A 9,998-nucleotide genomic window follows, 5' to 3' on the forward strand; every position below is an offset into this window, starting at 1 on the left:
TGACAGTTTATTCCTCTTTGTAGTTTGTATCACACCTTACTCTCCTGTTACTCATCTGGTCTGACTCAGTCTGTGATGACTCACACAACCATCTATTCAACTATTCAACATTTAGCCTCACATCTGTCCTTGGACTTCTTTTTCATTTCTAGTCAGTGGGCTGTGAATTACCTAAAGTATTACAGTATCTTACATTTAGAGAGGAGGCTGTAGCCTCATAATTTTATGTACAAATTGTAGTTGGCTTTCAGGAGAAGGAGGTCCGGCAGGATTGGGACATGTTGATTTCAGTATTGTACAACAAGTAATTTATTCTGATTCTGTTGAACAGATCAGAGCTGTGGCTGCCCAGAAGCACTTTCTGTTACACCTTGTTGGTTTCCCGATACTGTAAACGTTGTATTGTTAATGCTGAAGGGAAGCCAACCTTCACCATTTGACTCCACAGTTGCACATATTCTACTCCTTCTTAGTTAAATGTAAATATTAACTGAGAAATTAAATGTGAGAAGAATTCTGAAGCACTGAATTCAGAATTCACTGAATTGTGACTCCACTGTGACATATCAAAGTGCAGATTTTGTTCATCACAAGAAAGGTTGGAGCAAAGCATTTCAGTTTAAATTTCTGTACAGAATTGTAGCTATCTCCAACAGTCTCTAATGAGCAGATTTTGGTAACTCTCACATATTTTGGTACTGCCCTCCAGTGGCACTATTCTGGACCAAAATTTAAATTTGGCAAACAAATTGTAACATTAAAGCAGAATTGGACACAGACTGTGTTTAAGGGTGACTTGAAATGTGTAAACCAAATGGTGGAGAGCATGATTATCCTAAATATATATTTCAGTGTCTGTCTGTCTGTCCCCCACAGAGTAGTGTCCCCTGTGGGTTCCAGCATGCTTTACTCGCTGTCCCGCTACAGTCGCTACATCTCCATCCTGGACGCCGACCAGAAGACCTTGCGCTGTCCGCCGTATCGTGGCCAGCTCCTTGCCAACATAGCTGACCACCGCACCTACATCCGCCGTGGCTCCACCTACTTCCTTCAGTTACAGAGCACACTCTGCCGCCTGGCAGCCAAGGCCTTCCTGCTTACCTTCACCCACCACCTCCACCTGCCGGTCAGCTCCACGGAGGGGCCAGAGGTTGTAAAGGGCCGACGCCGCTGCTTCCTGCAGGAGCAGCTGGGGCTGGGTGAGGAGGACAGCCTGATACTGCTCTACCTCAGCCAGCGCATTACTCAGCAGTACCTACAGCCCTCCATCGGGAGCAGTGCAGCAGCAACTTGTTTCAGTTTTAACTACACCACCAGCGTTTTATACAAAATCTAATGTTATACTGGGAGGACACACATTTTAGCAGACATCATCTTTGACCCTTTGGTTATTAATGAACCAAAGGGGATCTTAATAAGGTCTATGGTTGCTTTAGTTTCAGGACAACCTCTCAACTGGTTATTGTTTCATCTGTGAAATCTCTCTCTGCCTTGCTGTCGTTCTCTCTGCTCTCGCTCTTTCCTTTGTGTGCAGAAATAAGGAGACAGAGTGAGTCATGAGTGTCAGTGAGTGGTTTACTTGTGTGTGTGTTTGGTCCATAGCATGTTGACACTCACAAACACACATAACAGAGCAGACGAAGGTCAGCCCCCTCACCCCCACCCCCCTTCCCCATCTCACACACACACACACACACACACACATATATATATATTTTCATCTTAAAAAACTCTATTCCACCATTGCTGTCTGTGTCGTAAGTGCTGGTCTGACCTCAACCAGCTTTCTAACTGGTTAAATCACAGCTCTTGTGAACACCCACCAATCACTGAGCAGCTATGATATCATCTCAGCTCAATGTAAACATGTTTTTCAGGATTACTTGAACAAACTCACATATGTTGACATTTTCTGCCTGTGGGGAACAGACGCCTCTCTGAATCTGTCCATGAAACCATATTAGCAGGCTTGTTACAGCTGGTTTTGTGACATGCCTCTCTCTCTGGAAACTACCACACAACTTCCAAGGGCCAAAAAAGCTTCCTGAAGCCTGTCCTTTTTATATTTCTGTTCTGCACTCGCCCACACTTCAACTTCTCTCTTTTGTAAGTGAATTTGAAAACACATTCCCGCGGTAGAGGATGAATCCAAGATAGACACATGTTGTTGGATTGTAAATGAGCAGATTTGATCTTTTAGGAGCGTGGAGTAAACATTCCCACAGGCTGCTTTCAGGTTGTGATGCATGAGGAAGTGTAATTGCTTTGTGAATTCGTTCCAGTCGGCTTCAAGTGATTTTTGCATGTCCAGAGAAATGAACATCACCACCACCCCCCTCCCCCCGCTCTCTCCCGCAGCCAAAACCTGTCAATATTAACTGCTGGCGAACATTTTAATGGATGTTACTCACACAGTCAGGAACATTTTAAAGCTACTTAACCTTAAATGTATTGAATTTCACTGTTGTCTTACAGTTGTGTGAGAGTGTTGTGGTGTTAGCATGAGACTGTCTTGTGCTAGGGTGAATCACTGTATCGATAATATTTCTGTTTTGTTACATTTGGATGAGCTGACTTGGACAAGATGCCAAACAGTGTGAGGAGATGTTGCTGAGACAGTGACGCTGTGTTTGTGGAGATTTTATTTTGGGGAAAAAATGGATTTCCTGTGCCATCAAAAGCTCTAAGCTTGACACTTGATTTAGGACAGTTACTTATTATTTATTTTCTTCTCAACGTTCCTGTGCCATGAACAAAACTCAACTGTTCTGTATTTATTGTTTTAGGACAAAGTTTAGATTGTGGTCACTATGCTGAGCACACCCAGAGAATTTCACAAGCAGAAAATCTTTGTTTTAAGTTCTGTCACATCGGCCAGTGAGATGACACCGAAGAAGCGTCTTTGATAGTATTTTAGATTTTACTGTTCCTAATTCTGTGGCGTCAGTGATGGAGTTTTAATTCTGTATCTAGGATGGTAACTGTACTTGTGACTGCATGGTCAAAGTTTTAATGTGATAGGTCAAACAATGTGGGATCATGGATGCCTTCCTTCCTGCTATGAACAAGACAAATTTTGGTTTGAAGGTGTATGCATTTAACTATTAACAGCAACCTCACATTTTTTATTCCACCTAACGTATTATTTTAGTTTAGTGCAATTTGGGCTTAACGATTCTTTTGTTTTGTTGCCACATTTGTTTCTTTTATTTTTTTACTAAAACAAATTTTTCTGCTCAGATGTAACAACCCTTTTTTAAGGTATTGTTTCTCTAATGCAAAAAGGTGAATGTAATCTGAATAAGCCATACCACAGTGTGCTTAACATGTCTTCACTCAGTGTCCTTATGTTGCCATATCATGTCTACCTTTTGTATCTCATCACGGGGTGTGCGTCGGACTCACTTCAGCCCTGTAAGACGGCTTTGTTGCCAGTGATTATAATGAAGCACGTTGTGAATGTCCTGATGCTTTTATGTAATGTTAAAAGTATTCATTTATTCCATTAAATTATTTGAAACCATTTTTGCGTGGATGCCTTGGTAACACAGGAGTTAGTTGATTATGCTGAAGCTTGCTGTCAGACACTGAAAGAAACAGACCAAACTACAGATCATCATTAAACATCAAATTATCCAGCATGTTGTATTATTGCTTATTACTATTGCACCAGGAAAGTAGATTCATTGATTGAAGCTATTAGTTTAAACTGTAATAAATATAGTCACATCTTTTTTTAATAGTACATTACATATTTGGATGCCAAATTCTTGTTTGAAATTGTTCACATTATTGCAGGTCAGATATGTGCAGTTGCAAGAACATTTAGAGGAAAGGTGCAACTCCAGGTAGTCCTGCAAAATTATGATGGTGTTTCACCTGTAGAGGGCACTATGGGAACAGAATAAACCTAGGGAAAGAAGTAAGAGTTAACAAAAAAGTACAATCATTACAAGATAATTTTAAGGGGATAGGAGAAGAAAAGCACAGGAAGTGCATGTTAGAGGTTAGGAGAGTGTACCAGAAGCTGGGTGGCATACTGAGTGAGGTAGGGCCTGATTTTCCTTATTTTGCCTGGTTGGAGTGATGGTTGAGGAGTCAATTTGTAGTTTGATAGTTTCTCTTTATATAAAGGCCTGTAAGTTAGCTCACTTGTTTATCATTGAATACATTTAAATAAGTCAACATGGCAAGAAAAGACTGCAGAGGAAAGAAAGGTACACATTTATGTCACCACTTATCACTGCAATTTCTTTCCTTTGCTCATATTTTGTCTGAAGCTTTGGCAAATAAATTAGTTCAGATTCACAAACTAATTTAATGAGACTGTTTAGATCCATGTTGGTGTAACTATGATGCGTCTATGCTGCATTATTTTATTGTTGTCATCATATAAATTGGGGATTAATTGAGGAGGATCTTCAACAGGAGGAAGGATAAAACACCTTGAAAATGTATGCTGAAGACCCCACTGTCTAGGTACAGCTAGTAGGAGATGCTAGTGCAGTGACAAGGAACAACTCCCAGAGTCTGTTCACAAGGAAACTGGAAGAAACCTCTGGAAAGATCACACAAGAGGGAAGCCCCCCTTTCTGGGCTGGATGGTGTCTGCAGGACAAACCCCATCAATATATTTACTCCCACTGTTTACAATCATTCCTCATTCTTGTGGGACTAACCTGTACCTTACATTTTACATTGTTGTTGTTCGGTTGCAGACCTTGAGAAACCTCTCCCATAACGTCGGCCTCCTCTGCGTCTCCTCTCTGGGTTGCTCCCCTGGCTCCACATACTCCACTGTATCACTGCTCCTGTAACGCCTCCTCCATCCCGGGATGAAGAGCCTGACAAACTTTCGCCGCAACGAAAGCCTATCGGGTTCACTCCCCATGTCCTGCACCTCCCTAAAACTTAAGCCGTCCTCACTCTGCTGCCACTTTCCAAACACCCTAATCCTTTCACGAAGAACATTTACCTCCTCTTGAAGCTTCTCTATAAGCAGCTCATCGAAGCTGTGAACTTCTTCCGCCTCCTCCAGTGCAGCTCTCAGTGCATCCTCCCTTGTGTGAGCCCTGACTCTTGCCTCACTGAACTGTTTTTCCTTTTGGAGCAGTGTCTGATACTCCTGAACTTCTCTTTGAAGAGCCTTGTTGATTTTTATGGCCTCTTTTTCCTTGTCCTCCACCTGACACTTCTGTTTTGTCAGGATCGCGATCTCCTCCTCCCAAGTCCTACAGTTCATCTTGGCCTCCTTGGTGATCGTGTCCTTCTCTTTCTGTAGATCTTCTCTGTCTCGCAGGGCCTGTTTCTGCTTCTCCTCAGCTTCATACTTTTCTTTTGTGAGGATGATAATCTCCCAATCCAATTTCTTCCTCTCTGCCTCCCAGGCCTCCTTCTCTTGTAGGAGGAGTTTATTGGCGTTCTCCATATCTTGCCACGCACGCAACTTTATCTGGATTCCCTTGGATTTACAATCTTCAGGATTGGTGGCTTGGTCCTGGTAATCTATCTCATAATTATTTCTTGTTTCCGGGACACTGCTGGTGTCCTTAGTGTCCCAGCCCATCAAATCCTTCAACCTTTTCTGCAAAGCCTGATTGTTTGTGTGTTTGTTCTCCAAGCTGAGGGCTGTGCTTTTATGGAGGGATTCAAAATCTTGAGAAGCTGTGGTATTCACCTCGAATTCCATTTTCTAATTCCTAAAGAGTTAGTTTTGTTTCAAAAACTGTCTGTTATTGCATATATTCTTTGCGATTTCACTCTCCAAAACATGCTCAAATGCTTCAGGTATGGAAATGACGATTGTTTGATGTTTCCGTTTGAAAAGGGCGTTCCTTCTGCAGCTGCTTAGTGTTCTGTTCTAGAACATGACTACAATCAGTTTACTCAGTTCTGAGAATCAAGTAAATAAAGAGCTTGAAATATGTAGACGAAAAAACATCACAAATCACAACAAACAACTGCATTATGTCTGTGCATTCAGAAGGGCCAGGTTAATAGGCTAATCATATCATTTTTTTAATTTGTGCATTATTTAAAGGAAAGAAAGAAGACCCAATAAATTCAAATCCAAATATTATAGTCTATTTGGCTTGAACTTGATGCGTGGTAGCCTACATCATATTATTTTGGAGTAGGCCTAAATTAGACTAATTAAGATACGATAATGATGCCCAGGATGGAAGAAAAAAAGGCAGACGAAGAGATAAGACGAATTGAATAAATTAAATAACATATAATAGCACATACTAGACATAATCAAATAAATGTATTTGAAAGCTAAACTGTCAATTACAATATCTTAAACCATTAAAAAAAATAATGGCTTTAGGCGCTAAGTGCTAAATAACATAGTGGTGCAACTCATCATCAATGAGATAGGCAATTATTAGGCTAGCCTACTTATCAGAGTCCTGTTGAAAAAAAAACGGTAGGCTATATCATGAAGTGTAGAAATCAACGGTATGCCTACTTTTACTGTTTACATGACCATTATTATGCTATTATCTTATCAATCAAAACTCAGCTATGCCTATATGATGGAGCTGCAGCTGACTACACCATTAAATGAAATATGTGTGTCTGAGGCTCGTCGAGGAGCAGGGGAAGTTGAGGGGCCTTTCTCAATCTGTGTTCCTGTCTGTACTTGTGTTCTTGTGTTCTTGTGAAACATCATCTTTTGTGGCCCAAGTACTGTCCCAATACACAAGTTTGCATTTTTGGCAAGAATGGTTAAGAATCCCGGGAGTGTTCTTGATCACAAAACGTGATGACGTGTAAGGGTTAATCTCGGCTCACGTACAGTATAGTTCCTAATGTTAACCGTTTTATTCTTGAGAGGCCAACAACAGAACTTAAATACACTTCTGAGAAGTTTTGAGGCGAGAAATCAACTGTGTAGATGACGAATATCGGCAGTCTGACGAAAACTGACGGCAAATCGAAAATGTGTTCAAACGTTTTTGGAGTTGATGTGAAGTGCCGACCATGGTGCCGGTGGGTGTCAATATACAGTTAGCGGAGGCTGAACAGCAACACAACGGAGGTTAGCCACTGTAGGGTTAACGTTAACCGGTTGACATGCATACAATCAATAACTTTGGGCACACACCCTGTGATGGTTAGGGTAAGAGTACTTCGGGGGGCTGTCAAGAATAGTTAACCAGCTAGCTCCGGTTAGCTCCCCCAGTTCCAGTCACACAGACCACTGCAGCCAACACAGCAGACGTGTCCAGCAACAGCTGAACAATAGTGTTTATGTTAGTAACGCTATTCTAGCTCGTGATGTAACGTTACAGAATATTCTTGGTTTGTGAAACTTAAAATCACTTTGGAACAAATAAAATATACAACAACAACAGTATGAATTGAAACATTGCTTTATTATTATCATTACGCTATTATAAATAAATATTTACAGTATTAATATACTATAATAATATTATATAATTATAGTATAAAGTAAATATTAATGCATAATGTACACTGATTGGTACGTTGACACTTATTTATCGGCTCTTTTTTGTGGTGGCTTGTGGGACGAACCATATATGGAAGTTCAACTTCCGTCAACTTCTGTCACGTTTGTCACGTTTGTCTGTGGGCTGCAGCTGGACCCTTCGGACCCTTCTCAACGGCTGCGTTCCGATCCACAGTGTATATAAACAGTACTACTCCCTGCTCAGGGAATGTCAGTTAAGGGAACTTCCCTCGACAAAATTCTTCCATTCAGAACACCCTGCACCCCGTCACCGTGTGTTACCCTGGTAACGTAAACACCTCGGATACCCGCTGCTACTGTGGACATTTACTGAAATTAAATATTGAATATATGTTAAAACAAACTGATACAATTAAAAAACTTACATTTCAATAACTTCTTCTATTTATATTCTATTAAAATGTATGTAACTTGTGAATCAATGTGATTGGATTAATTTACAAGATATGCAGCGTCATTCTTAAAAAAATTAATATGAGCATTGTTGTTTTTAGGTAATCTAACCTCTGAAATAATCATATGCTGTAAATAATGATAACATTAGTTACAACGACAATAATTACAGATATACAAACTCTGTGGTCTGCTCTATTCACAGCTGGTTGGATGAGACAAGACATTACGTAATTGCTGACGTAATCTGCACTCTGCGCATGCGTTGGCGTCTGTAGCCACCTGTCGGAAGCTCCGTCTTAAACCGGACTCTTATCCAGTTTTAATCCACTCTTTTTCGTTACATTTTTTATATCCTTTTTATTTAACTTAAGTTTTTAACTTAAGTTTTACGTGGGTTAAGGATTTTAGTCATCCGACATGGATTTTAAGCTAGATGACCGTAAAAACGCGATCAACGCTACTGATCGCAACAAAGCTCCGGTGACTATGCTAGCCGAGATAACTCTACCCCATGAGGACTGCACACTCCTTAAGAAAGCGAACAAGAAGATTGCTGACCTTATGGAAGACATCCGACGTCTTTCAGAGGAACTCAAAGAGAAAGATTCCCTGCTTACTGGCTAAGCCAAACAGATTGTTTCTCTTAGCGCAACCGCTAACATCCAGGACACCGTGTTTTGGGAGCCCTCTAGCCTTCCGAGGCTTTCCTCCTGCTTGACTCCGAAGCATCAGTCAACCTGTGCTGAAGTGGTGGTCCGTGGCTGCAAGAGAGGCTCGGATGGGGCTGCCTCTCCTCCACACATCAGCCTCTCCAACCGCTATACAGCCCTGTCTAACGACACTCCGGTCCATCCAGCGAATGCACCTGCAGCTTCGAGTCTCCCTGATACGGATCTCTTTCGGCGCACAGTGCCTGCCGACACTGTTGCATCTCCTCCACCGGCTACATCTCCTGCACTGGGCCGCCGGTCTGCCGCAGGGCCTGATCGGCGGCCGTCATCCCGGTCAAAAACCTCCGCTTCCCGACGTAGGATCCTGAAGGAGGCTGTGCTCAGACGCTCGGGAGGCCGTCTCTACCCTGCACCGTTGGGTAGCCCTTCTCTCAGGTCTGTTACTGCTACTCCAACACAACACTCGGTAGCTCACACACTCCATCCTCAGTCCGCACGCAGTGTTGAAGCAGATTCTGCTCAGCCCTGCTCTGGAACCACACAACCGGCATCTCCTCGTCCTCTTTTCTCCCCAACCACACTAATAATTGGTGACTCCATAACCAGAAACATCCGTTTCTTTAACGCTACCACTCACTGCTTCCCCGGACATTTTAAAAAAACTCCAGGACCTAATGCCGTCGCTCCAGTCCTCCATCACAAGAGTGATAGTCCATGTGGGAACAAATGACACAGCTCTTCAGCAGTCTGAGCTGACAAAATCAGATTCTAACCGTCTTTTTAATTTTTTAAAGCAGTGTGGAAAGTCCGTTTTTATCTCTGGTCCCATTCTCACAGTTGGTCGCGGTGCTGGCCGCTTCAGTAGACTCCTTGGCCTCCACGACTGGCTCCAGTCCGCCTGCAGTGTGTGTTATGTGGATAATTGTAATATTTTCTGGCAAAGAATGCCTCTTTTTAAGACAGACGGACTTCACCCAAACAAACGGGGCTCAGAAATGTTAGCTGCGCACATACAGCATGTGGTGCGGTCCACACATGACTTACGTGAATGACTAATCATTCATGCAGCACACCTGGACACACCACCGCTCACTGAACAGATCTCTGCCTCACTGCCACAAACAACTGTCTCCACCTGCTGGCATGTAAAGCCGTCTGCTCCCAGCGCTGTTCCACAGACTTCTATTCCTGTCATCATCACGCATAGACCAGTAAACTGAAATGTGCACATCCCACACAGAAATAATAGTAATCTCTTAAGGATTAGGACAACTGCACCAACTCCAGCACCCAGAACAAACTCATTTAAAATGGCTCTCTTCAATGAGAGATCTCTGTCAAGTAAGACTTTTATCTTAAATGATTTTATCTTGTCTGCAAATCTAGATTTTATGTTTTTAACTGAATCCTGGTTGCAAATGAATGACTAT

General features: G+C 42.1%; 2 protein-coding genes across 8 annotated transcripts in view; one reads left to right on the forward strand and one right to left on the reverse strand.

Annotated features, from left to right (window-relative positions):
- Positions 1-3,523, forward strand: part of smcr8a (Smith-Magenis syndrome chromosome region, candidate 8a) — an 8,095-nt gene extending 4,572 nt beyond the window's left edge. Inside the window, exon 3 of one of the 2 annotated variants that reach the window (XM_046073210.1) lies at positions 882-1,150. In XM_046073210.1, coding sequence (XP_045929166.1) covers positions 882-1,011 — 130 coding nt within the window. In that variant the 3' untranslated portion in view covers positions 1,012-1,150. Of the gene's footprint in view, positions 1-876 lie in introns of both variants that reach the window. The other variant, XM_046073200.1, reaches the window with a different exon arrangement.
- Positions 3,457-5,819, reverse strand: LOC123985681. 6 transcript variants are annotated; one of them, XM_046073492.1, is made up of 2 exons: positions 4,976-5,819; positions 3,457-3,587 (listed from the first exon to the last, which is right to left on the reverse strand). In XM_046073492.1, exons 1-2 carry the CDS (start codon positions 5,687-5,689, stop codon positions 3,555-3,557), a joined length of 747 nt encoding a protein of 248 aa, XP_045929448.1. In that variant the 5' UTR covers positions 5,690-5,819; the 3' UTR covers positions 3,457-3,554. The 6 variants fall into 6 exon arrangements, with proteins under 6 accessions (XP_045929448.1, XP_045929437.1, XP_045929403.1 ...); XM_046073481.1 differs by having other exon boundaries at positions 3,457-3,606; XM_046073447.1 differs by having other exon boundaries at positions 4,691-5,819.
- Positions 5,820-9,998: the final 4,179 nt, after the last annotated feature.

Source organism: Micropterus dolomieu, linkage group LG02, assembly GCF_021292245.1.
Source record: "Micropterus dolomieu isolate WLL.071019.BEF.003 ecotype Adirondacks linkage group LG02, ASM2129224v1, whole genome shotgun sequence".
NCBI classification, from domain to species: domain Eukaryota; kingdom Metazoa; phylum Chordata; class Actinopteri; order Centrarchiformes; family Centrarchidae; genus Micropterus; species Micropterus dolomieu.